Source organism: Drosophila willistoni, chromosome 3R (genome assembly GCF_018902025.1).
Source record: "Drosophila willistoni isolate 14030-0811.24 chromosome 3R, UCI_dwil_1.1, whole genome shotgun sequence".
Taxonomy (NCBI): Eukaryota; Metazoa; Arthropoda; class Insecta; order Diptera; family Drosophilidae; genus Drosophila; species Drosophila willistoni.
This window is the reverse complement of record NC_061086.1, coordinates 27097463-27124252: the sequence shown is the minus strand read 5'-3', so window position 1 is coordinate 27124252 and position 26790 is coordinate 27097463. Positions and strand designations below refer to the sequence as shown.

Genomic DNA, 26790 nt, shown 5'->3' with positions numbered 1-26790 from the left:
ATCCTCACAAATAGTTCCCATATAAAGCAGAACTCCAAAAAAACCAAGTTCTGTTTGTATCAAATGGCACTTAATTTATTATTTATTTTGAATACTCAATTTAAATGATTTCTATTCGACTTTTACGCTCACAAAACAACAAGGATTAACATTATAATATATACTATATAGTAGTTCTCTTGTTACATGGATGATATACATAGATTTTGATTTTTGTTCAATTGTTATATAGGTACACGGTTTTCGCCATTAGTGTTTAGTTACAAGTAAAATGATAATTAGTATCAGGATAAATGAGAATTGTGCACGAATTCCCTCCCCCCTTTGGATTTGAGTAGAGTGGAACTTGTTGGACTTTTAGACGAATATGGAGGGCTCCAGAATTGGCTTAATGTTTATGTTGGTGATAAATAATTTTGGTTTTCTATCTTAAACGAATGTTAATGAGTTATAAATAATTTTGAAACGAAATGTGTGCATTGGCCGCCGCTGAAGGCTAGCCCCTTTATCCGACCGCTATAAGTGGGTGATGCGCACTTGCCGCGCCCGTCGGATGCCCTTGGTTTCATTTGGTGATTTGGCGGCATGGACTTCGGCTGGGGCAGTCAGCTAAAACTATAAGTCCGTAATCGGTCCACCGGACGCTGTGAATTTGGGAGTTATAGCCGGCGCTGCACTGGGATTCCAATTTGGTTGGCTGGCCACCTGGGCGCTTAGGTCTTTAACCAATTTTTCAAGTCTGCATGGCATGGTAGGAAAATAGAACATAGAACGCCAAAGAAAAACAAATCATTGAGACTCATTAGATTAGTCACTTGAGTGAATGTTCAAATGAATGTTAGTTTGTTTGTGGTTAGTAGTGGGTGCCATTGAGTGAAATGAGTAATGTCCATGCAGGCGAAATTATGAGAAATGGTGCTGGGGTTAAAAAGTAAACAGTAAGACAGAATAGAGCATAGACTACACCCACGCTATAATACGCTGATTGGCCTCCTTACGTGCGGCGGCCGCTTCGTTGAGTTCGCGTTTGAGTTGTGCGTGCTCCTTTTTGCGGGGCAGTAGAGGCGGTGGCGTTGACGGAGTCACCTGCTCGTTTAACAACGAAAATGTAGGTGGACTCTGGGCGGTTGCAGCTGCCGCTGCTGCTGCGATTAGGCCATTGTTGCGAGAATCGTTGCTGGAGGTTGAGAGTCGCTTTTTAGCCGTCACAGACTGCACCTCACTATCCTCTTCGGCTGGCTCTTCCTCTAGCTGTGGTGGCTGCAACTTTTCCTCATGGCCCTCATCATCCTCATCGAGTAAATGTGTTGTGTGCGTTGGTGTCTGATGCATGGTTCCATAGTGCAGATTAAATGATTGAGACCGCCGGGCCCCACTGCCGCCTCCGCCACCGCCACCACCACCAACAGTGCTTCCATTGGGAAACGGTTTACGTGATCTTTGGGCTCGCTCGTTCTCGTAGATAATATCGTGAAACGTTTGCCGCTGATTGAAACAGCTGGCAAATGCCTGGCGTAGATATTTGTTCTCAGCCTCGAGATGTGACAAACGTTTGTTGGTCTCCTTGCGCTCCAAGCGCAACTGCATCACTTGGGACTGCAAAACAACAAAGGCCAAAATGTTAGACGGATTAAAAATTCCAGACGTCTGAGTCATTCTCACTCACCTTTAGTTCATCAATGTCTCGCAATGTGCGGACATTGCCCTCGTTCAATGTCCATTGCCGCTCCTCCACCATGGATTTGACTCTAAGAATGAGGAAAAAATGCGAATACACGAATACGATTAGTCACTGTACATACACGGACAGAATATGTGTGCCTTCTTTCACTCACCTACTGAGTAAGGCATCTTCGCGCACCCGTGCTGCTTCCTTTACCTCCCGCACCACATCAGTCATCATTCCGGGTGTGTAGGCTATTGGGAACAGTTACAAATATTCGATTATTAATCATTAGCAGTTAGATGGAAGAGAAATTCTTAAAGACAAAGTTGTAGAATTAGAAATGGAGGGGGAGAGGAGGTACCTGAATGAAAGGTGGGCGCCGGACTATGTGTGCCACCGAATCCACCGCCAAATACCATTGGTTGACTTTGTGTGCTTAATCCGCTCAAGCTATCTCTACGGTGCCGCATGCCCCCAGCCCCAGCCCAGGGCTGGCCATTGGGAGCGTGCTTTAAAGCTTCAATATCGACTGTGTGTTGTGTATTGCGTGTGTGTTTGTGTGAGTGTGTGCCAAAAGAAAAACAAAATACATAGAAATAAGGCATAAATGTACAAGAAAGAAAAGAAAAATCGCAACATATACGAACAAACCAATTGGAAAGAGCGTGTAAAATGAAATACGAAAAGTCAATTAAATAATAGCCATGGACACATAGCCTAAAGATCATCTTCATTACAATTTACAACGTTTATAAATTAATGGACAGAGTCAATAGTTACTCGAGGAAAGAAGTTGAAAAAACCCAACCAAAAAAAAAAAACTACTGACTCTTCTTCGCCATGAATACATGATATTTGGGCCCCGTCAACACACACACACACACCTTTAGTGTCATGCAGATTACGACAAATCTTGGAATTAGTTTCATGCAATATGTTTATCTGCTCCATAAGAGCCGCAAAGAATTTATTTTGTTGCTGGTCCCCGTCTGCCACATGAAGGTGAGCAGCATTGCCACCACTTGTGGCGCTGCCATTTCTTCGGTCCGGTGTATTTTGGCCACTCAATTTGGAATCATTGTCCGAAGGATTTAGCAAACAGGGATCACTGAAACGAAAGCTGTCAAAAAAAAAACAATTAGTATCGATTTCAATGAAGTTTTTTGCTTCTTTCTTACCCTCGACTAAAGGTCGGATTGCTTCCACTGCCATCGAGAACATCTGTAGAGTTTTGTTCATGATCCAAATTACTCGCCAGTAAGCCACTACCACCACCAACACCATGACCACCACCACTACCATTACCGCCTGGACCCGTGCTGCCCATCATATTGACCAGCGGTGGTAAGCTGGCAAAGTCTTGTCCGCTATCGCCATAGGCTAAGCCATAGCCATTATGATGGCTTTGGGGTGGAAAGAGCATGGGATAACGGTGACTTAAAGCCTGCGAGTGCTATGTAGATACCAAAAAAAAAAGAAGAAAAAAAAACGAAATTAGGGACATTTCATGTTTTACTTGTTAGGTTTAATGGTTGCCACTCACGCGTTGTATGCCCAAGCTGAAGGGCATTGATGGGCTAGGTCCCATGCCATAGGGTTGCGAATTGGAACGCATAAGAAATTGTTGCTGCTGTTGTTGTTGTTGCTGCTGCTGTTGTTGTTGTTGTTGCTGCTGCTGCTGCTGAGTCACAAAGATTTGCTTATTATTGTTAACCGTTGGAGGATTAAAGTCCAGAAATTCAGATGACGATGATAACTGGGTGGCATCTCTTAGGCAATTTTCTAGCCAAGCATCCAAATGCTCCTTGGAATAGCTTAAACCATTTCCATTACTTTTGCCAACATTCTTGGCCAATGATGTGGTTGTTGTTGCTGCTGCTGCTGCTTGTGTTGATGTTGCGTTCGAGGCGTTGGCACTGCGAGATTTCAGTTTCTTGCGCTTGGTGGCTTCCACAACTGGTATTGAATGAAATGAAAGCAAAATCAATAATAATCACAGTTAAATACATCGATTTAATGGATTGTACGCTTCGCTACACAACCGGAAAAACGGGCGGGGCGGGCCGATCGGAGGTAATTCGGATTTTAATTAGACTGATTCAATTAGACAATACGACGAGGATGAATTGGAAAACCTTAACGTAACAATAACAAAATTCACCAAAACATTGAGAACTATATTTGCGAGACATGGCTAAAAGGCAAATAAAATGACTCACAAGTTGCTTTCAGCTTGGCTCGGTTATTTCAGCCCACAAATATGTCAATTCTCAAAACGAGTTTCATGCCCGTTTGGTGGTGGTGCAGCAGTTAAGTAAATATTTTGGTTTGTTTGGAAATTTGAGCATTAACCTGGTGGGCTGGGGTGGGAAAGTCTAACCAGACAATCTCTGGAGATCACATTTCGATTAATATCACTTGCCATTACTACCAAAGAGAAGAGTGAACTATGGCTAAATGCTTCATCGATCGATCGATCGATCAAGACAACTTTTTACATCTAGTTGCTATAAACATTTTTAGCGTATCTGTGTGAATCTAATATATTAAATGGAAAAAGTGAAAGAAGAGTGTCTAGAGGAGATTGCGCACACTTGAAAGTGAGTTTAAAGCGAAACTTCTTCATTCGTTTACGAGTAGCCCTCGCTAAAAGTGAAATGCAGACGGCGCTCGTGGCATTGGTCAGATCTCCTTTTGTAGAAGCGCATGTGGCTCATGCCCAGGGGTATTGGTTGGCATTGGTGGTTTAAATTTAGACCAGATCTCACATAGCCGATTATTGTCGTTGGCCAAAGAAGGGGTCGGTCCTATAAATAGCATGCGCTTAAATTATTAAACCGGATGTGTTGCTCTTTGTGTGTTTGTGTGTGCCATAAGAAGAAGGAACTAAACAGCTTGCTTGGTGGTTGTTAAGAACGGAAATTGAAATTTAAAACTCAAAATATTCAAAATTTAAGATCATTTTACCCCACTAAATAAAATTGGTCAAACCAATTTCCTTTCGATTCCCACAATTTCCTCCTCCATTCTCCCATCATCATCATCACTTGGTTCATTGTTCCAAATTCAAATTGGATTCACAACGTTTACCCAATTTCAATGTCAGATCGCGTGTATAGATTTCATAACAGGTAAAAAAAATAACCAAAAATTAAATCAATCAGTGACCGTGAACCAAGTCGGTAGTCTATTGCACGCCATTGAAAATGAATCGAACGAAAGCCAAAGCCAAATCAAATGATGCACTCTGCTGGACTATTAAATAATGCAAAAGGTTTGGGACAGCTAACAAAATTGACAAAAAACAAAAACCAAAACACAAAATATGCAAATTAAATTAATGAACTCTAAACAAAAGAGAAAGAAACTATCTATGTAAATGAAACTTAACTGAGTTATGTGTGAACTAACAGTCTTATGACTATCTAACTTCTATTGAAATGGTGGGAAAGCTCAAGTGGACAAAACGAAAGTTTCTATTACCACTTGGATTAGATAACACAAACTTGAGAAAATAATCTTTTGAAATGTTAGGCAAGATATAAATATCTTGTCATATTAATTTCAAGTGCTTGGCACTTAGTCTTGAGTAGTCAGTTACCAGATTAGTACAAACGATTTAAATACTTTCCTTCACTCCTGCAATATGATTAACAAATTAGGTAAATGACTAATTGGTGTGTGTGTGCGTGTGTGTGTGGGTGGGTGTGCATGTTATTTTTGGAGTCACCCTAGACACCTTCAAAGCATCTAGATTTTGGTGGGCAAGTTCTCCTCCTCCCCTGTCATTTCCTCTGTCACAAAACTCACACTGCCACATCGCGTGTGGCAAACAATTAACAGCATTTAACTTCTTTTTTCTCGTCTTATTTGCCACTGTTCAAAATCCAAGGTATCCAAGCGAAACGTTTAAAGGTTATTTCAGCCATAACGACTTAGAATCCCCAAAACATTGAATTTCGTTTAAGCCTTTTGTATTTACACTTTAAACACTGGAGAAAATGTATGCTATAATCATAATTTTTGATCGAATCAAGAATATTTTCTTGAAGAACTTAGTTTGTGTGATACCCCGAGGTATGAGACCTTTTCTGTCTACCTCTAGATCCGGCACTGTAAATATCATTTCCGGTTGTGGGCAATGGTGTGTTCCGAAAATTACTTACCCCTCTGTGTGCTAGTGACATTGCCACATATTCCTGGGGAAGTTGCACTAGAACTTGTTGCAGTTGCCACCATGTTGAGGTTGTTGGTATTTGGATTCGTAGTGGTGGCATCAGCATTTATGCCAGCATTTGTGTTGATCTCCACCTGCGTTGTGGTTGTCATTTTTCGCTGAGAAAGAAAGAGGCGAACGAAAAAGGGTAGATAAGAACTTGGTAAGAATTGTGAGGGAATACATACAAAGAAGAGGGAAAAGTTTCTAAACGATGGCGTCGGCATTCGACCATGAAAGTCAAATGAAACCCAAAGATGTTTACACATCTTTCTAAAGATAATGGTCATAAAAGAAAGAGAAGCCTAAAGTGGGCGACTAGAATCAAGAAAGCATAGCTAGTTGCGTGTGTGTGTTGCGACTCAAAAGGCACCTGTCCACGACAGGTTGTTGTTGCTATAGTTCTATTGACGAAATGTAAACAATATGGAAATGCACTCACACTAGACGTGGGCAAACAGACAGACAGACAGATAGTCTGTTGTATGTATATGGCTAATTCTGGGGGGATTTGCCCCCCCTCGAATGTGTTAGGAATTCTGAATATCGAAAATGAAGGCCTTAAGTCTTGGGATTGTTTAAACTCTCATTTTATCATAGATGATTTTCCAGTGAATATGAAAGATATTTAAAGAAAATTTCCAACTCATTATAATGGCTAACAATATTGCAGTTATTCTTGTTTTTTTCTTTGTTTCCTATTCACTTAACTGCACAAAATGCATTATCATTAGAGTTTTACTGCTTTTAAGCTGCCACCTTTATGGTTTTTTCTGTGTGTTTCTCTCTCTTTTCTTTTTCTCACTCGTTAAATTCTGTTGAGAAAGTTGCAGATACATTTGCATGTTTGCCATTAAGACTTTGCTTGATGCTTGACTTGTTTTAATGCTTTCTGTGCTCTTCCCCTCAACATTTATGACAGCATAATTGCTAGCCCGTTAGTTACATGTGTTTGTTTGATGTTTCAATGGAAGACTCACAGCTGATTTTGTTAGCAAACTAGATACTGTGATTTAACGCTTGGCTAATAACAATTAAACAAACTACACAAAGTTTCAAATGGAAAAGGAGTCAAGTTATAACAATATTTTGTCCTTCCAACTGAAATTAAGGATTCTATAACAAACTTTCTTGGTGTATCAATCATAAATTGGTTGTAAGTTCTTAGTGAAGCGGTTTCTTTTTGGTAGGATATTCCTTTTAGTATGGAAATGTCCTAATGTTCCATGTAAAAGAACAAAATGCCAAGGATTCCTTAACGTTTTCTCAATGAAAATAAAAATAACAAAACAAATTATATTTTAATGGCTTATCAAGACTAGTTTTTAGATATTCATTAGCAGAATTAAGAGTAGAAAGAAAAGAAACTATATATTAGATTAGATATTAACTATATATTTAGATATTCATCACCAGAATTTGGGGTGTAAAGAAAGGAAACTATATATTATGTGCTATAGTCAATCCTGATTACAATATTCAGTCGTCTGTAATGACAGGATTGAGTGTCTTTATGTTAAAAATGATATAGACACTTGAGTTCTAAGAACTATTTCTGGTGAAATGTTGTGTTTGGCAACTTTCAGAGTAATGTAATAGATGCTAAAGCATTACTTTTAAAATACATTTGAAAAACCCAAACAATATTTAAGCTAGACATAAATTATCAACAAAGAAGAATCCTTGCGAATTATTAGTCGAAAAATTCAATTCCAGGTCTCTATTTTCCATAAGAAAGACAAATTAATAATTTACGAACCAAACTACTAAAGTAATTTAGACCAAAAACATTTATGATGAGAAATATGTGAAGAGAGAGCATTTCAAAGTTGGCATGACTTTGTTTACTTCATTTACAACATAAACATTAAACTGTTTTTGCGGAGCGAAGTTCAGCTGACGTTTGTTTTTGTCCCGCCTGTCCATAAAATATGTAACTAGATATGTATTTAACTTGTATATAGTTTATGGTATGTTTTGATTGCATTTTCAAAAACTTGTTTAACCCAAAATAAATGTTTGAAAATACCAACAAGGCGCAACGAAAGTCAAGCGGCGCTTTGATATGCTCGTTAGATACATAGATAAAGATACAGATACAAAACATAGATACATATGTATATAGAGTACACACAGAGAGGGGTTAGGGTTGTGTGCGAGTGTGTGTCTGTGTGTGTGTGTGGGTGCCAATGCCAAATTTGTGAAAAATAAAACTAACAAACAAAATCGAAATAAAGCAAAACGTAAGAGGGAGAGAGAGAGTGAGAGAGCAAACGGTACAGAGTAAAGTATCTATAAGATAAGCAACGCTAACGAGCTCCACAGTTGAAGTATGTTGTTGTTGTTGTTGCTATTGTTGGACCTTGGCACTTTACTTCATCAAGTTGAAAGTGAATTAAATTTTTGTTGTTGTTGTGCTTTTCTTGCTGCTGCCTGTCAAGGCGAAAGTTAAGCTAGAAGAGAAAGGAAACGAAAAACCATAAATCGACAGCTATAACGCCCTCTTTCGATAGTGCAAAAATGTTTGATATCGCATTCCATTTGCCCCGTCTTGATAAGCCACAAAATGCGACAAATTCCCCCATATACACAATTATTTTTCTATGCATGTGATTAGATAGAGATATTCTAATGAGTTAGCTATTGTCTTGAGCAAGTGTATATACATATGTAGCTGAGGTTACTCCCCCTTGCGACTATTACGACCCCAGATCGACGTATATAAATAAAACAATAGCTTTTAAAATACACCAATTAACTAATTGTTTTTTAATCTAATCAAAATGAATTATGATACTTTGGGATGGAAGTCTAATTTTAAATACTGCTTCAAAAATAACAATAGCTTTACATGAATTATTTACAATTTCGGTTAATACTTTTGGTGTCCCTCAAAATGTAAAAGGGGCAAGGTGACAAGCAACAAAATGTAAAGAAAAAAAGACGTGACTAGGCAGCAAATGGTTTTTTAGTCTTTTATTTTTTTTGCTCAAGTTCTAGGCTATTGACTCGATGCCAACTACAAAAAGAAACAGACAAGAGAAAAGCGCATGAAGATGAATATCTATGGGAAGAAAATGAACATGATAATGAAGTTCGAACGTGCAAAATGTGTGTGAGAGACAGCAGCAGCAGCAGCATCTATCATCAATGGCATCTAGACAAAGTTAACCGAAAAATCCAAAGAAAACTTTAGGTAACAAATGCCAAATAGTCGACTTTTAGATGCCCTAAACAAAATTGAAACCCTTTTGATCGTATCCTACATGACTAGAAATCCTTAAAGAACGTTTTTCCGTTTTCAGAATTCGTCTAAAAATCCTTTTTTCTTCTTCGGATATTCAGTCTTTAACGATTCCTTAGAGAATTGGTACTGCTGGGTACGTGACAAAAATACTTCCTAGTGTCGGTTACAAACATTGAAGAGACTTGAATAGACTTTTTTTTGGGGTGTAGTGTAATGAAAACAAAACAAAAACTATTTACAAACTGAACCGGTTTTTTGATTTTTGTCTTCTAGCACTCAAGGCACTACGATTTTTGGTGTGTGTGTGTGTGTGTGTGTATTGACCTTTCCTATACAACAAATTTTTAATGACACTAATAAAAACAAAGCAAAAAAACAGTAAACAACAAACACAGATCGCTATGGCGATTGCTTTTGGATACTCCAGCACACCATCAAACCAAATCACCGGACGCGATCAATGACTAAATGGAAGACTTCCCCACACAGATACTCTCCCAGACACAGACACACACACACACGGAAGAGTAAATGGACATCATGAGCACAGTCGAGTCATTTGGTTTATTGACCCAAGCACAAGGAAGGCCCATTCAATAAATACATACAATAAGTGCCATAAGAAACGAAGCAAAAACGATATATTAATAAGAAGAAGTACATATGCTCAGAGGAGCCTATTAAAGTTATTAAGTTAACGGGTTTTTAAATTAAATTGTGTTTATTTTGTCACTTTATGAAAAAGGAGTAAAGCAATCCAAAATGAATTATCCCAATTTGAGATATGAAAAATATATTTTAGCTTCTGATTAAATTGTCAATTTCTTTAATGAAGACTTCTTTTGAATTTTTGAACAATAAAAATGTTTGAAAACTCTATCCCAAGTAAATTTCCTTTTAAATTTATTTATAAAATCGTATTATTCATGTACATATTGCTTTACTGAGTTTGAGAAATGGTTTCAAGTAACCCCAACCCTCTTCTCTCTTTCTCTAACACTGTCTCCCTGTCACATGACAGATACAAAGAGTCTGGGGCAAGAGAGAATGAAATAAAAGAAAAGCCGGGGGTAAAAATTGGAAAATGAAAAGCGAAATGAAATGCGGCAAGATGACGTAGTCATGTGATTGTTGATGTTGTTGTTGCTTTTAGTGGGGGGGACGATTGCCAGCTGCTATTGTTTTGTTGCGCCTGCCTGAGTTTGAATTTTCAAATAGTTTTATGTTCATAGGGGGTAAATTTCTCAAGGTTTTCTGCAAAAAATCGGGAAAATTTCTATTGCAAATTATTCAAGTTACCTACGCGTTACCGTTACCCGGCGTGTAGTTGGAGCAGTAATTTAACAGCGGTCAGTAATTTGATAAGCACTGTATTTTAATTGCCGATTGCTAATAACTCAAATGTTTAATAGCATTTCAATTTTTTGCACACATACACACTCAATTGGCATTGGCAATTTGAATTTACTTTGGTTCACGCACACTGATACACATACAATTTTTAGATAGGGGACTCTGCTTAAATTTGCAAATATAACGTATTTAAATGCCAAAACATCACAAAAATAGCCAACATTTGCACTTGGTAGAGAAAATAAGTAAATCGCAGGTCAAACAGGTGTGGCTATTCTTTCATTACGACTTAATTTAAATTTGTAGCTTCTCGAAACGAATTTAGCGACACGGAGCCACCACCCACGCAACCGATCACCTTGAAAACAAAAACAATAATGAAAAAAAAAACAAACAAAAACACAAAAAACCACTAACCTCTTTTTGAGGTCGTTTCCCATTATTCGAGCACGTTTCCCGGTATTGACAACTGTCAAAGGCCAGGACTGACTAATCGATTGATTAATCGATTGCAGAATTATCGATATAAGCACAAAAGAAAAACAAAGTATTTTTATTATTATTTTAAATTAAACAATAATTTAATATATAAAAAAAATGGCTGGTGAAGTTATTGTGGATGCCCTGCCGTACATTGACCATGGATACGACGATCCTGGAGTTAGGGAATCAGCGCTAGCCATGGTTGAGGAAGAGTGCCGACGCTATCGGCCAACTAAAAACTATTTGGACCATTTACCCCTGCCGGCTAACTCGCCATTTGAGACACCGTTGATGGTGAATGAATTTGAACGAATACAAAACCGTCTTCCAATGGAAACACTGTCGATGAAGAGGTATGAGCTGCCACCGCCACCCTCTGGTAAACTGGCCGAAGTGGCTGCTTGGCAAGAGTCCATTGAGAACTCAATGGCACAGCTGGAACATCAGTGGGTACGTTCCATCAACCTCGAATTGATGCTAGAATATGGCACAGAGGCTTGGAAATCCTACCTGGAGGTGTTTACCGCGATGCAAGCAAAGGCGCAATTGCAATTGCAGCAGCTTAAGAAGGACATGCAGGATATAAACTGGCAGCGAAAACAGGCGCAAACACATGCAGGCGAGAAATTACGATCCCTCGAGGCCCACTGGGTTTTGTTGGTGTCCAAAAACTACGAGATAGAAACCGAGAGCGCCGAGTTGGAGAAACTTGTGCATGCAGCGCGAGAGCAATTGAAAAAACTAACTCCTCCGTCAAACGAGACAGCACCAACACCAGAGCATACCAACGGATATGGGAAGGAGGAGGATGAGCAACAACAAGAAGAAGAGGAACAGCAACAAGGGGAAGAGGAGAAGCATGAGTCTCAAAATGAAAAAGAGGCAGTTGTAGCCGATGAGAAAATGGACACAGAAGTCGATGAGGAAAGGGAGGATGTGGATAAAAGCAGTAGTAATGATGATGAGACAGCAGAGGAAGAGAGCTCTAATGATTCGTAACTTTAGTTTAAGAATTTGTACAATTGGAAATACATTTATATTAGAGTTTGAGTTACAGTATAACAAGCAAATTGCGAATATATATTGTATAAATATAGGATTCCCATGTATGCGTATTGTGAGTAACTATGTAATTGTAATTGCAGTGGGCGAGCACCATCGGCACATTCGATAACCTTTGGGCTCCATTGGATATATATATATATATATGTATGTAATGTATATGTAGTTAATAATACAGCTTGATTCATCGCATGGCACATTCGTGATATTCATTTGTTTCCTGGAGCGAAGGCGGTATGTCAATATGTTGGTGGGAGCGGCATTAGCAGGGAAACATTTATCAAGGGGCAGGAGATATGTGAAAGGCAAGCTCCGACTTCGCTCCTACATCTCCGGGTGCTTAGTTATATCTAAAGCGTTGTCTCAGGAACATTTTTTTTAGGTTGATCATGCTCAAGGCGCAAATCCAAAATTTTCTGCTCCAACTTTCTAAGACGTAGCTGGTACTTGCGCTTGCTATGGTCCAACATCTGGCCAAGATTGCTACCAAAATGAAAATCAAATTTTTAATACAAAAAATTGTCAAAATATTAAAAATATTTTCGCTCACTGATTTGATTTATGCAGTTCGCGTACATTATGTTGCAGTTCCTCGTGCTTTTCGTCCGATGCCTTCTGAATGGACGTCACCTTGGTCAGCAGTGTCTGGATGCGGGTTTTCAGCTCCGTTTCCCGTGTCAAAGCCTCCACAAGTTGTTGTTCGGTGAGAGCAGCATGTTCAGCCTCCGAGTAGGAGACGCGATTCGTCGTCGCCTGCAGCTGCCTGAGAGCCTCCTGCAAAATTGCAACACGCTCGTTGGCATGTTGTTGCTCCCGTTCGCCCTCCTCGATTTTCGCCTGTAGCTGCAGGTTTTGGTCACGCAGCTCAAGTAGTTCCTGCATGTTTACGGCTGTCTCTATATCCATGGGTGACTTCTTTTCCCCATGATCCGGACACAGTTCGCGATCCTTTTCTAACGCCAGACGTTTCTTATCATACAGATCGCTGAAGGGTGATTCCAGATTGATAATCGTTTGTTGCAACGTCGATCTTTGTCCTTTTAGCTTGGAGACATGATAGCGTAAGCGATTGTCATCATCTGTGGTCCAGGCACGTGCTGCCTTGGGGGACTCATCAGCTCCGAGATTGATATGCTGCCAGGGCCCTAGGCTATTCTCGCAGACATTTTTCTCGCTCTCAAGACGCGCCAGAAGATGTCGAGCTACGGATTCAACGGCTCGACGACTCTCCTCAGCGGCCGCCGATTTGTGTAGCAAAGCCATCCTGGTAACAGACGAAACTTTTGAGTTGTATATATGAAGGGAATTTCTATAACTTACCTGCTCTCCAGCAATGCAAGCATTACATCGTAGGCCTCAATGGCGCGATCACTGCAATTAACTGCCAATTGAAGGGCCAATGCATTGGATTCGTATTTTCCACACAAGAGATACAAGTGCTCTGCATGTTGCCGGGACTCGTCGAGGGTCAGTGCCAGCATGGTGTTGCATACCTTTAAATGCTCCAATTGGCGTTGCAGACGACTTACTTCCATAAAGCTGTCCACAATCGAATTTTGTTCCTTTAGTTCACAGACCAAATGTTCCACAAGATTGATGTCCTCCTAAAAGAAAGAGATTTTGGTCCTGGTAAAGAGAAATGATTCAACAATGGGAGGGAATATATTACCTCATGGCTTAGTTCTGTATGGTTGCCCTCATCCTCTTCTGGTTCAGTCTTGCTGGCGCATCGCAACTTGACACGTTCGGCCATTTTTGTTACTGCAGGCAAATGCTTTTTAGTCAGGGATAAGCCAGCTACACAAGAAGAACTCCATTAGTTTGTGTTCAGCCGATTAACAAATAGTATTCTACCTTTATTCAGATCATTCAACTGTTGATGCCCACTTTCGTTCGCCTCCGGGTCAGATGCAAAGTAGGCTACATTGCCGTGTTCCTCCACAATGTCAGTGTCATCACCTTTGGTTGCTATCTCAGCCTGCAGCAAGGCTATTTGAGCTCTCAAATGCAGTACTTCCTCTTGCAGTGCCTCCAATTGACCTTTCTGTGACTTTGGGCATAGTTTGTCAATGCTAGAAGCTACCTCCAAATCGTCCAGAGGTTCAGTTTGACATTCAGCATCGGCATCCGGATTGGTAAGATTTAGCTCGGAGTTGTACACTGAACCCTCTTGATAACTCAACTCTGGCCATTAAAAAAGAGATATGAGTAAAGAAACCACTTCAATTGGATCCATTCTACGGATGCGCTTACCACTGCATGCTTCCGGCTCCTGTTCCTCCACAATGATATGTTCGTGCTTGTTTCGCAATTTCTTACTCAGCTCCGCTATGACACAATGCATTTCGGTAATTCGGCATTCGTGGGCCTGGCTAACCACCTCCAGCCGCTTGTGACACATATCCCTTTCCGTGTTGCTCTCGGTCACTTGCCGTTCAGCCTGTTGCAGACGCTGTGAAAGTTCGCGAACTCGATTTTCAAGATGCTGCACTGACAACTGTTCCACCTGCAATGGAGAAGGCAGAAACCAGTGTTAAAATTATTCCCGATTCGGCTTTTGGCCATTAAGATTGCCATCACATTAATGGGCCGCCTCCTGCTGAGGGGCTGAGACATTAGAGTGTATTCCCAGCTACGACGTTTCTCGGCCACTGGAGGAGTATCACTGCAGCACATGCAGCTCATGCTGCGGGGCAGCAGTTGCTCCGAAATCATTAGTGGAAAATTTTTGACTGGCGATTACGTCGTCATCCGATTTTGCCTCTGGTGCACTCTTTCCCCTCTCTCTCTCGCCCCTCTCGACACTGCCTTAGCCTTGCTGCAGCTTGACCCTCAATGGCACGCACCTGCGCAGTGTGGATGTATGGTCATGCGAATGTTTTCTATTACTTACTTTGTTGACAATGTCCAGTGTCGAGCAGCTGGAGATGTTGTTGTCACTTTCTGTTGTATCGCGTTGAGTGTGTTCCGGAGAATCCAATTCCAAGTCATGGGAACTAACCAAGTGCTTGGTTCCCCGTGGCGAAATGCTACCAAACACAAAGTCCGGATCTTCGCCAGAGTTTTTTGGGACTATTTCGCGGGCCCATTGCTGCTGTTTGCCATGCCCCTGTCTGGGTCGGCTTATCTTAGCGACGCGTGCTAATTGAACATCGTTGGACATCATGATTGTGCTTAAATTTCCATTAATTGTTGGACATAATGGCCTGAGCACTTTTCTTTTAATTCAAATCCGTCTGCCCCGAAATATAGGCAATAGAAATTTATGAGTTTGCGATATTACAAAAATTTCCTTCGAACTGAATTATTTTTGTCCAGCGCTTCATTTTTCTACATCTTCGTTCCGAAAGCGCACTTTATGGCACCATTAAAATCCAGTATACGATATTTTTAATTGAAAAATGCAGATATTTTGGTGCTGTTGATTTTTTGTTGTTCTTATCAGAAAATGTATACCTTCGCCCGTTCGTTTTTTTTCTTTCTGTTTATAACCCCCTCCTCCTAAGTGTCTGCGTCCATTAGCGACTGCTGGACACTCTTTCTTTTCATACCATACCCACACAGGCGCATCACACCAAATCTTTGGAGTACTATTTGGAGTTGTAACAAATAGTTATGTTGATAGTTTTACATTTATATTCTAATATTAATATTTAATAACAATAACGAAATAATATTATTAATAAATGCTAAAATGCTTCAAATAGTCAAATCACCTCAGGATACCCCAACCGATATCGTTTGATGCAACTTGCGCGATGATACAAAACTCCAATCCAACCGCAATTCTCAAACACGTTGTTGTTGTGCTCACGTTCGAAAGGGATGGAACACGACCAAGGCGCACAGTGGGTCCTCCGCCCGTGTTCGTGTTTGGCAAATATGAAATATTCAATTGGAATACTTTACAGATTATAAGTCCAAACGATGAAATATTATGAATGCTGGCGGTGTCCAAAGTTTTTTTTAGTTAGTACGAATACATGATAATTTTTACGTAAATTCGCAATTTTAAAACTGAATATTGGGCGATTTAAACAATCGATCTTAGACTCTTTTTGATCAATCTGAAAAGTATGTTATCTATCAGTAGTCTGTTGAATAAATTTGAGTAATTACTAAGATTGATATTATACTAAAAGCGAGTGAATAGAGTCCCTTCCGAAGAAGCATAGAAATGTAAAAACAAGGACTACAAATGGTTCAGATACACGAATACATTCAAAATTTCATTAATTGCATCTCTGAGACACTTTCGATCACGAAAGGATTTGGAAAATAGCAACTATAGTTCCGAAATGTTGGACTTTTGACTTAAAGCACCACGGATACCCAGCACTCTTAATTTTAAGGCTTTAGAAATTTACATAGACTTTTCTTTATTGTACAATGTTGCATTGGTATTCATATGATGAGTAGCTTTATGCGATATGACTATATCAATCTCTTTGAAAGCTCCTGCATAGCAAAACTAAAGGATGCTCTGTTATTGCACAGATGTCATATTCTCAGCTCGTATCGTAACCATTGCCTCGTAGTCCCGCTTATCCAATTCATGCAGTGCCTTTTCCACCAATGTGGCCAAATGAGGTGGCAAATCCTTCAAATCCTCCATACGCTCGCGGGCTATGGCACTGGATATTCGTGGCGTGGTATTGCAGTGGGTAGCAAAGCCACAGTTGCCCGAATCTGTTGTTGCCAATGAAGATTTGTATGCATTCTTGGCACTGTCAGTGATGTCAATGCCGTATACGGATGAGTCAGCGGATTCTGAAGACAAAGAAGACATGCCATCGTCAGACTGTGCTGGTCCACAATTTCGGATTGGCTTATGGTTCTCAAGTTCGCGTTCATCTGGATCGGGAGACAAGGTGTCACCCACTTCATCTGGAGCTATGGACGGTGTCGAGCTAATGTCCGCATCATCTACCATCGCGGCACAATAACCATTTAACAAAAGCTGCGATGGGGCATAGCCATATTCTTCTTCATATCCTTCCTCTCCTGCATCCTCGGCCCCAATATCGTCTGTGTCGCCAGAAAGTAGCTGTTGCCAACGCTGCTCCAGTTCTGTCATTTTACCCGCCAGTATTCTAGGGGTCAATCAAACAACAGGTGGCTTTTAAATTAAATCAAATCATTATGGTTGAACTCACTTGTTTGTCTTCTTTTGGTGCGTTAGCGCTAAGTTCTTGTCATTCAGATTATCGAGCAGAGCCAAACATAAAGATTTCAGATCATGTATAGTTTCAGTTTTCTTTGGCAAATCGATTCCACTCTCAAGTATATTTTTGACTGCAATTGTTCAGGATTGTTTCTATTTTTAGTTATATGTACTTTATCGTCATACCCTGCCTAGGACTCAGTATGGTATCATCGTTGCTGTTGCCTCCACCCAGCTTAACGATTCCCTTTTTACGTTTCGCCTCCAGCATTGTCTACAAAGGAAGCATTAGATGAGTGGATTCACATGATTTAATGAAGCATTATTACCTTGTATTTATTAATAGACTGCTTTGAGAGCTCCAACTCGCTCTCTTGGATCTTAACTCGTTCATGCAGGTACTTATTTTCCAACAAAACACCATCAATGTCCAGCAACTGTAAAGGAATCATTAGAGCATATCATAAAAAGTGGATTTTCTTTTGAGTCTTTGTCCAACCTTAGGATGCATTTTCTTTGCCTTAAGCGCCACAAATAGTTCGTGGTTCAGACGATGGGCCTTGCATTTGTAGGCATCCCTTTCCGTAATCAATTCCTCCTTCTCATCAATGATGGCTTTGAAATCAAACGCCAATTGGGCATTCTTCTTTTTAAGATTCTCCAGATGACAGATGAAGTTCGCTCGCTCCCGCTTCCATTGCAGCTCCTCTTTGTTGTGAGCAGCCGTCTCGTTAGCCATGGCTTCCACTCGCGTCTTATTGCTCGCCTCGGTTTCCCGTAGAAGTTTAATGTCACCCTGTAACTCGTGAAGTTTTTGCTTCAGGGCCTCCACTTCCGTATTGAGTTTAAGATTATGCTCCCGCGTCTCCCGGAGTAGCGCAGCAAGGCTGGAGTTTTCGCTTAGAGCTCCACATCCATGGCTCTCGTTAACAAGGAGTTCGCTATTCCGTTTCAGGGCTGAATACCGCAGCTGCAGGGTCTCGGCCATGAGCTTATATTGATCTCGCTCCACACGAAACTGTTCTAGATCCTGTCGCAAGATGCGCAGGGCTTCTATTTTGCTTTGCAATTTGCGATGCACTGCCGATGTCTGAAATTGATCCGTTTATTTGTATTTACCATAGTATTATTTGGTTTTGGCCTTGGTTTACCTCAACATTGTACGTGTCCATATGGTCCCCAAAGATGAGCTCGAATTGGCTGCCGCCAGTCGCTTCGTCCATGTCCTGGCCGTAATTCTCCATGACTTATTCAAATATAAATTGGTAATGGTTGACATTGACAAGTGGAAATGGAGATGATAACTTTGTCTGAGAATTTTATTACAAAGGTTTTTGGTTTCACTACACACGCATATAAAGGAAATGTGAATCAATTTTTACCTGCGCAAGCGCTCTGAGCGCCTCAGAGTATGCTGCATATGTTCATCAGTGCCATGGCCTGAACTTTATCGATTAATTGTACAACATTTTTTAATTTCAAAATTTCAGATTTAAATTTTTTATAATTTTAGTTAGAATATTTTTTAGTCATAGTTTAAGATTTTTTAAACGCGTGCAGTGATAAAATTAAATTTTACAATTTAAATGTCTTTATTTAAGTGCCTTAATTCTAAGCGGGCGTAGTCCTCATCGACTGCTCATGGCTGTGGCAATGGTAACCATTTTGCGTACAACGTTTTGACACGTCCCATAATACGGATCTATATCCTGCTTGCCCATGGTGACATCACATTCCATGCGAGAGGTCGTCGATACACTGTAATCCTCGCTAGCCGTTTCCATGGCCGAAGCATGAAATTCACGGCAACGGCTAACTGTGAGGATTTCTTCCAGATTAGTTACCTTAACACCAGCTCCAGGGATCACAATAATATCCCGATGATGCTTGGCTATCAACTGAGCCAAACATTCCACTCCTTCACCCGCTGTTGGGCGAAAGCCGCTGCTAAGAAGCCGCTTGAAGCCCAATTCCTTAAGAAGTTCAACGTTCTCGTGCATACGCTTTGGATCAGTCAGATCAAAGGCTCGGTGAAATGTCACTGGCAAACCCTCTGCCTTGCTTAATACCATTCGACATTTCTCTGCATCAATGGAGCGATCGGGGTTTAGGGCTCCAAAGACAAAGCCATCGGCCCCATTTTCCCGCAGCATACTCATATCTGTGAGAACGGCGTGCAATTCTTCATCACTGTAGACGAAGTCTGTGCCCCGTCTTGGCCTCAGCATACAAAAGATTGGTAAATTAAAAGACAACTCCTTAAGTGTCTTTAGGGTGCCAACTGTTGGAGTAAGTCCGCCTTCACCCAAAGCTGAACATAGCTCTATCCGGGAGGCTCCTCCAGCCTCTGCAGCAAACGCGGATTTGATAGAATCCACACATACTTCTAGCTTAATGTCATGCCCAGACATTGTTCATTTTTTTTCTCAAAGTATTTTATTTCTGCGAAATTTGAATTTGTTTACAAAGAGATGAAAAAATAAACACAACAGCTGGAAAACTATCGATGCCACTATCGAGGTATCGAATATTTACGTTTTTGCGCCATAATCGATATTTTTATCCAGTATCGATAGGTAACAGATATAAATTTAAAAAAATATTGACAATTTACCCAGGACAAAGCGCTCTAATGTTGATAATGAAGCAATATTGGTATGTTATTTTTAAGAAATTCCTATATTTTTTGTTACCTTTTATATATACATTATATATTATAAAATTAAATATTTTATTTTTGAATTCAAATGAAAATAAAAGATTGCACATTTTTCGATAGTATCGATATATCGAATATTTTCATTCAAAACATCGAAAATATTGATCATTTCCCAGTATTTAGTTTCCCGATAAATATTTTCAATAGTGTTGGATAATTTGACGATTTTATCGATATGTGACCACAGATTTGTTGGCAACACTGCCTATTTTTGTTGTGAACGTAGTTTTTGTTAATTTTTTAATTTAATTTGGATAAGCTGTGCGTGTGTGGTTAGAAAGGAATCTAAAAGCTAGACGAGAGGGCCCATTTAAGTCAAGTGCAGCATGCACCAGTCTACATAAGACGACACCGACCATACCACTCACAGGCACGGGGAATACGTCGCGAATACGTATTATAATAGAATTTACATAGAAATGACCATGGGTGAGCAGCGTGAGCCAACTTCGTCTCTCGTACTGCCCGTTATTTTGCGGCCTATTTTCACACAGGTGGGTTATTTGTGGAGCGGGGGTCGCTGGTGCGCGGCCCACGAACCCAATTGATAGGTTGCGTAAACGTAAATTGTTAACTATGTCTGCTTGCAGCTAGAGCGACGCGACGTTGGCGCTGCACAATCGCTGCGCTCGGCCATACTGAAATCGGAGCAAAACAATCCGGGCTTCTGCTATGACCTCGTTGCGACGATTGTGCGACGTGCCGATCTAAATGTCAACCTAAATGAGGCCGTCTTGCGTTTGCAGGGCAACATTACGGAAGCAGATCGTAAGTTCATAGTTTCCCCTGATCTCTGCATACGTGTGCAGAAACTATTAATTTCTCTCATTATTTCAGTTAACGAATATCGTTTGACCCGCACTGAAGAGCCGTTCCAGGAGCTTAATCGCAAATCAGTTGCTCTTAAGGTGATTCTTAGTCGCATACCCGACGAGATCAATGATCGCAAAACCTTCCTCGAGACTATAAAGTGAGTGCGGAGAAATGATTGGTGTGCGTCATATACCTAATTCGTAATATCGTTCTTTGTTTGCAGGGAAATTGCCAGCGCCATAAAGAAACTGCTCGATGTGGTCAACGAGATTGGTTCATTCATACCGGGCGTCACTGGCAAACAGGCTGTGGAGCAGCGCAAAAAGGAGTTTGTCAAATATTCCAAGAAATTCAGCACAACGCTGAAGGAATATTTTAAGGAAGGACAGTAAGTCGCCATATACAATAATTCAGTTTTAGTTTGTGCGTATTTGTTTTTGTTTTTTTGTTTTGAGGCGCCAAACAAAATATCTCTCTGATGGTCGGTTTCTTTAATCGCCTCATATCTGGTTTCTTATCGGTTGGCAAGCATGATGTCATTTCATTGGCATTTTAGCTTTTTGTTTGGTTTATCAGTTAACAGATTCTTGCCAGGTTGTGGGTGGCGATGGGTCGACGTCTAAAGCACACAATTTAAATTGTAAATCGAATCTCTAATTGGCCCATTCATTTCAAGACGGCCTTGATAATGGCCAGCGGCTGTTTATTTATGGCAGATAATCGATTATAAGGCAATTTGGCTTAATAATTGATTTGATTCGTTTTGGCAGTGGGCTGGTGGTGGGATGAAGTGGCGGTTGATTAAATTAGACCAAATTGGTCTTATTTGGCCAAGTCTAAAGGTCAACGATAATTTGTTTAATTATTTATTCATTTCTTTTATTTGCAGACCGAATGCAGTATTCATAAGTGCACTTTTTCTAATACGGCAAACGAATCAAATAATGCTGACAGTTAAGAGTAAATGCGAGTAGAAAATTAAATGTTTTAATTATTATGGCAAAACTTAGTGGCATTTTAATTTTATGTTTAAAAATAAATAAAACAAAAACAACACAAAACACCAACTGAGAATAAAAGTAAGGGATCAAGCACTTACTAAATAGACCCCTTCCCCTCCTGTTGTAATTAAATAAATAGGCCTAATCTACATACAGACACTTATATTTAAATATATAAAGGATAATCACAACTGAATTCTAATTGAACTAAAAAGAGAACGCATCAAATTCTACAATTTTGTAATTATGGATTGAGAAATTATTTATTAAAATGACTTTTGTTTGCAATTTTATTGTAAATAATTCATACGTTTTCTGTTAACTACGACAACATTAGACTTTGTTTTGTTTATCTATGGATAAATTTAAAATTAGTAAACAAATAAAAAAAAAAAAAAAAATAAAAAAACAAACGACACAGGAAATGTATGTACTATGAGAGAAAAAACCACTTGAATTTTTAACTGTTTTTAATTGTTAGAGTTTGAAATTAAAATAAATGAATGAAAAATAAAAATTAATAAACTATACTTAATTAATTAATTAATTAATGTATATGTTCGATTTGATATAAATGCGAAAGACAACAAGATAAAGAAACAAATTATTTTATTTTTAAAAAGAAAATGTTATATGAAATAATAATAAAAAAGAAAAACTCATAATGTAGAAATAGAACAGAATTAAAATAAACAACATAAAAAATGATGACGAATAAATGTATTTAATTTATATTCAAATTTCGCATTTTTAATTAATGATTTTCATACAACAAAATCCATTCATAATGTTCAATTATTTTTGATTAACGAGCGGCCTTTTTGAAAACTGACCCAGTGTTGGGAAGGAGACAGAGAGAAAAAGAAAGTGATTGGGTGGGAGGGAGGAAATAAAGAGAAATCGAATGAACTGGAGTTAGCAGTGAATGTTAACAGCCTCACAGAGCATTAACATTCTTATCAACCCCAAGGCGGGAGAGAATTACCCGTTAGAAAAATCGATTCCTTTTTGCCACTCTACTCTGGGGCCAGGCCAGGCCAGCAGTTGGGCCAAGCAGCGCGACCGAGATGACCCACTTTTCGGTTTTCGCATTAAAACCCAACTGCTATACCCAAAAAAACATAAGAAAAAAGAATTAATAATTGGAATTTTTTTCTATACTAGTCAATAAAATTGTTTAAAATCAGTAATATGTAAAACTCGTAGTCCTAGTATAAGTTCTATGTGCATTTATGTGAAAATTTCCCAGCGCGCTAACGTGAAACAGGCAACAAAAAAAAGAAAAGAAAAAAGGCCACCCGAAAAAAAGCAGCAAGAAAAAGGCAGCAGCAGCAGCCCCAGAAATAAAAGGTTAATACCACAAAAAAATATTCCTCAAATCGAGAATTGAAAGTGTTGGTTATTTTTATATATTACTAAAACGAGATCATCAGCAAATAATTATCAAGAAAAAGTTACTTCTAAAGACAAATTTTGTTAAGGAAAAAAAAACGCTAAGCGAAAAATTTCGCTCTATACCCCAATAGGGGGCGTTTTTGTCCCCACCCTCCCTTGCCCTACAGCAGACGTTGCTGCTGAGGAAAAAAATTTTCACGAAAAACCTCGTGAGTGCGATAAAAGAATTTATTAAAAACCAAAAACAGAAAACAGGAAAAAAAAGAATGAAAAAAAGTGTCGCGTGTGTAACTATAATGTGGCAAAAAAAAAAAAAAAACAGCTCTGTTAACAGACTAAAAGTAAAAGTGTAAGAGAGGGGGAACAAAAAACACTGCACACATACACGTGTAGAACCCACACATACACGTACACACCCACATATGTACACGATACACATACCACATATATTTCAATGCAAAAAATGTGAGTAAGGAAACATTGAATGAAAATGAAATTACAGACAAATCGAAAGGTATATAAATAAAAGAAAAACAACAAATCCAAAAGTGGTAATAAGCCAAATCAAATGCCAAAACGGCGCGAACACACACACACACACACACACAGACACATAAGACAAAATCCCAAGGGGGGAAGTAAAATGTAAATGGTCACTGAAAATGGAGCAACCAACATGAACATTAATGCATAAGTATGTATGTATGTGTGGGAGTATGAGTGACTTTCATATTCATAAGCAGCAGCAGCAAAAAAAAAAGAAATAAATGAAAATTGCCATTTTTTTGACGCTTGGCGCAGCATGCGCAGCAGCAACAGCAGTCAAGTTATTTGCTGCTGAGTGCGTACTATACCCTCACACACACACGCACACCACTAAAGAAGGGAGAACTGTGGGGCAGGTGTTTGACAATGTGTGCGTGCGCTTGTATGCCTGCGGCTATGTGTGTAGGTGTAAACATTCTATACTACAACAGCAGCAAAAAAAACAACAATAACAGTAGCAGCAGCGGCGGCTTACAATGATGTTAGCCTTTATAGTATGTTGTAGGATTTTGTGTGTGTGTGTGTCTGTGTGTGCGTCGGTGTAACACGGTTAGCAATTCTTGTACCTTTTGCGGCTAACTCACGCACTTAACGCAAAGTTGCAACGATCAAATATCACGATTTAGCAAACTAAATTTATGCACATCTCGAAACTGGCAAACTTTATGATTCACTCAACTGTTAGATAAGACAGTGAGTAACTTTAGACTAGCTGTATTTCAGTAATATACACTCTTGAATAAGATTTTGTTATATTTAAAGGGGGGTCTACAGTAGTAAAAATAAAGGAAACTTAACACTTAAAGATGCAAAGAGAAATTAATTCATACAGAATTGGCGTAGTATATAACATTCTATTAGTTCAAATAGATTCCAAAACCAATTTTGGCAACACAGACGATTTATCAACTGAAATTTCATTATATTCTTTCGAAATTTGCCTTTTTTACATCATTAAATCCTTTACTCATTCAAAGTTCAGGGTTTGTATTTCCATTTCAAGTCTATGTGTAGACATCGACAGTGGTGTAGACTTTTCAAGTATAATTTTTGCTAATAATATCAATCATAAATCCTCCTACTCACTTTCATTCCATATTATTCTGAAAGAGAATTCAATTTGTGTTTAATAATATTTCGTTGCATACTTTTTGAGGCAAGTTCAATAAATTTGTTCCCAACATTTTTTCTTTTTTAAGGAAATTTTTATATCTGGTTAGATTACAAAAGATTGTAAGATTGACCTCGAGCCGGCTAAGTTCGATGGAAATTTTCTTAGTAAATCGGATTGTTGGAAATATATTCAATTTCATTTATAATTAATAAGGAACTAAGTAATAATCAACGCCTTCGAAATTGAACTATTTTATTCCTGTCATGATATTTTGTCGCCAAGGATTAATCGTTGACTCGTGCCAATTTTGACATATGGCAATCATTCAATAATTTATGTGTCATGGTGCCGCTTGGTAGCAAAAGAAGAAAGAAGGTTGAGTGGCCGCGAGTGATTTACAGGCGTTTGCTTCCTTTCCAACCAAGTCGATATATACGAGAGACAAACCAAAAAAAGAAAGCCATGTTTACATATATGTATGTGTTTGCCTCTCTATGTGGTTGCCTGTGTGTGTCTGCAGTGTGTTATAAATAGGCTAGATAGTTTTTGCCTTCTTGTTCCTTTTTACGTTTTACGTTTTCTCCTCTTTGGTCTCAGCCTCTTTTTTTCACTTTATTTTATTATTTCGCTTGCCACTCTTTGATTGAGGTCAAATTTCTAGCGGGTATAATGAACTTTTCTAAACATTTTCAAAAGTAATTGCTTAACTTTAAAAAGTTTTTGCAGCACTTCCATCAAGTGGGAGCAAAAGCATAAGAGTCGCTAAATACATATAATTGGCGCCATTGAGTTCTCACGGCACTAATTGCTGCACTTAGAAGCATTTTAATTGTAATGCTCTTAAGATGTGTATGTAAGCTTTCAATTAATTAACTGAAATGAAAGCTTATTGCTCTTTTAATACTTATTCAACGACCATTCGCCAGCAAGTATAAGCAATTATTTAGTTTTGTGATTTGGTTAAATATTGATGCATGAAAGCATTTTAGGTGATGACACTCAAAGCCCATTAAAAATGCATGCCCAATATTTATTTGGTTAATAAAACCTTTGCCATCAATCTGAAATTACATATTATACCATAGTAGATAAAACTCTTAACTTCTTGATCGACTAGAGTTATTTCCGAGTCATTTCAATTATATAAACGTTAAAAGTGTGAGATATTTTATCGATATAATTGTATACAAAATTAAGATAACGCAGCTACATCCAAAATGCATGGGAATTTTCCATTTAATTTACTTTGTTGCCCCCCAAAATTGGGTTAATAGAGTGTAAAGCAGCGCCCGGCCGCAACCTACATTTTGGCTAAAGGGGGGATATCGGGGTGTTCGGCTTCAGAGGCTTTTGAGAGGCTGCCTGGTGCGACCATGGCTAATCCTATGCTTTAAGAACTCATTAAAATTTCAAGTTGCCTCACAGCAGACATTGATGTTTGCCTCTGGTTGTGGTTTGCTTGAGCTTTTGGCTAAATGTTTAATTGTTCCACCAGAAAATGCTTCAATTTGTTGATAGAGGTTGTCAAACAAGCCATGTCTATGACGTAGGCAGCTATCACATTGTATATCTCTCTATGTATGTGTGTGTTTCTGTGTGCGTGTATGCGAGAGCAGAAAAATAAGTATAAATGGTGCCAAGCACCGCTTCAACCGCACCTCCTTCATTCCCAACCGCCCCAAAAAGTATGCAGCAAACTGTGAAGCGCCTAAAATAGACACACACAGACACACTCACAGGCACAGGGCACAGAGAAGAACCACTGGAACAGCGACTGGGAACTTACATATAAATATGTATAAATCCATGTATGGGTGCTTGTGTGCGTGTGCGTGTGTGTGTGTATGTAACTGGTGTTGGTGTTATATCAAAAGACAAACAAGGAAATGACAGTGGCCAGATAGCCATTTAACGGCTGCTGTTGCCGCTGGGCAAGAACTATCATAAAAAAAAACACACACACACACATATACAGTTACATAGATGATATTACATATATGTACGTATATTA

At 39.1% G+C, this 26790-nt stretch overlaps 6 protein-coding genes across 10 annotated transcripts; 2 read left to right on the top strand and 4 right to left on the bottom strand.

Annotated features, from left to right (window-relative positions):
- Nucleotides 1–51: 51 nt before the first annotated feature.
- LOC6647716 (GATA zinc finger domain-containing protein 6) lies at nucleotides 52–10863 on the bottom strand. 4 transcript variants are annotated; one of them, XM_002069654.4, is made up of 10 exons: nucleotides 10429–10863; nucleotides 5833–6001; nucleotides 3210–3622; nucleotides 2845–3119; nucleotides 2551–2786; nucleotides 2028–2195; nucleotides 1836–1917; nucleotides 1667–1748; nucleotides 971–1596; nucleotides 52–739 (listed from the first exon to the last, which is right to left on the bottom strand). In XM_002069654.4, the coding sequence occupies exons 2-10, from the start codon at nucleotides 5993–5995 to the stop codon at nucleotides 616–618; spliced, it is 2169 nt and encodes a 722-aa protein (XP_002069690.1). In that variant the 5' UTR covers nucleotides 5996–6001; nucleotides 10429–10863; the 3' UTR covers nucleotides 52–615. The 4 variants fall into 4 exon arrangements, with proteins under 4 accessions (XP_002069690.1, XP_023034412.1, XP_046865108.1 ...); XM_023178644.2 differs by having other exon boundaries at nucleotides 10433–10863; XM_023178645.2 differs by having other exon boundaries at nucleotides 645–739; nucleotides 999–1596.
- Nucleotides 10864–11046: 183 nt separating this feature from the next.
- Nucleotides 11047–12224, top strand: LOC6647717 (pre-mRNA-splicing factor SPF27). The gene has a single exon (XM_002069655.4). The coding sequence runs from the start codon at nucleotides 11080–11082 to the stop codon at nucleotides 11962–11964; it is 885 nt and encodes a 294-aa protein (XP_002069691.3). The 5' UTR covers nucleotides 11047–11079; the 3' UTR covers nucleotides 11965–12224.
- LOC6647718 (colorectal mutant cancer protein) lies at nucleotides 11950–15513 on the bottom strand. 2 transcript variants are annotated; one of them, XM_023178700.2, is made up of 7 exons: nucleotides 14921–15513; nucleotides 14281–14533; nucleotides 13882–14211; nucleotides 13697–13824; nucleotides 13348–13631; nucleotides 12578–13291; nucleotides 11950–12510 (listed from the first exon to the last, which is right to left on the bottom strand). In XM_023178700.2, exons 1-7 carry the CDS (start codon nucleotides 15191–15193, stop codon nucleotides 12378–12380), a joined length of 2115 nt encoding a protein of 704 aa, XP_023034468.1. In that variant the 5' UTR covers nucleotides 15194–15513; the 3' UTR covers nucleotides 11950–12377. The 2 variants fall into 2 exon arrangements, with proteins under 2 accessions (XP_023034468.1, XP_023034469.1); XM_023178701.2 differs by lacking the exon at nucleotides 14921–15513 and adding an exon at nucleotides 14608–14764.
- Nucleotides 15514–16389: 876 nt separating this feature from the next.
- LOC6647720 (coiled-coil domain-containing protein 149) lies at nucleotides 16390–18692 on the bottom strand. The gene is made up of 7 exons (XM_047009150.1): nucleotides 18574–18692; nucleotides 18343–18501; nucleotides 17691–18281; nucleotides 17521–17628; nucleotides 17378–17465; nucleotides 17184–17322; nucleotides 16390–17120 (listed from the first exon to the last, which is right to left on the bottom strand). Exons 2-7 carry the CDS (start codon nucleotides 18433–18435, stop codon nucleotides 16514–16516), a joined length of 1626 nt encoding a protein of 541 aa, XP_046865106.1. The 5' UTR covers nucleotides 18436–18501; nucleotides 18574–18692; the 3' UTR covers nucleotides 16390–16513.
- A 67-nt stretch (nucleotides 18693–18759) lies between these two features.
- LOC6647721 (copper homeostasis protein cutC homolog) lies at nucleotides 18760–19646 on the bottom strand. Its single transcript, XM_002069659.4, has one exon. It carries the CDS (start codon nucleotides 19600–19602, stop codon nucleotides 18820–18822), a length of 783 nt encoding a protein of 260 aa, XP_002069695.1. The 5' UTR covers nucleotides 19603–19646; the 3' UTR covers nucleotides 18760–18819.
- A 466-nt stretch (nucleotides 19647–20112) lies between these two features.
- LOC6646961 (programmed cell death protein 10) lies at nucleotides 20113–21728 on the top strand. Its single transcript, XM_002069660.4, has 5 exons — nucleotides 20113–20404; nucleotides 20501–20678; nucleotides 20748–20880; nucleotides 20947–21111; nucleotides 21613–21728. The coding sequence occupies exons 1-5, from the start codon at nucleotides 20330–20332 to the stop codon at nucleotides 21695–21697; spliced, it is 636 nt and encodes a 211-aa protein (XP_002069696.1). The 5' UTR covers nucleotides 20113–20329; the 3' UTR covers nucleotides 21698–21728.
- The last annotated feature ends 5062 nt before the right edge of the window (nucleotides 21729–26790 follow it).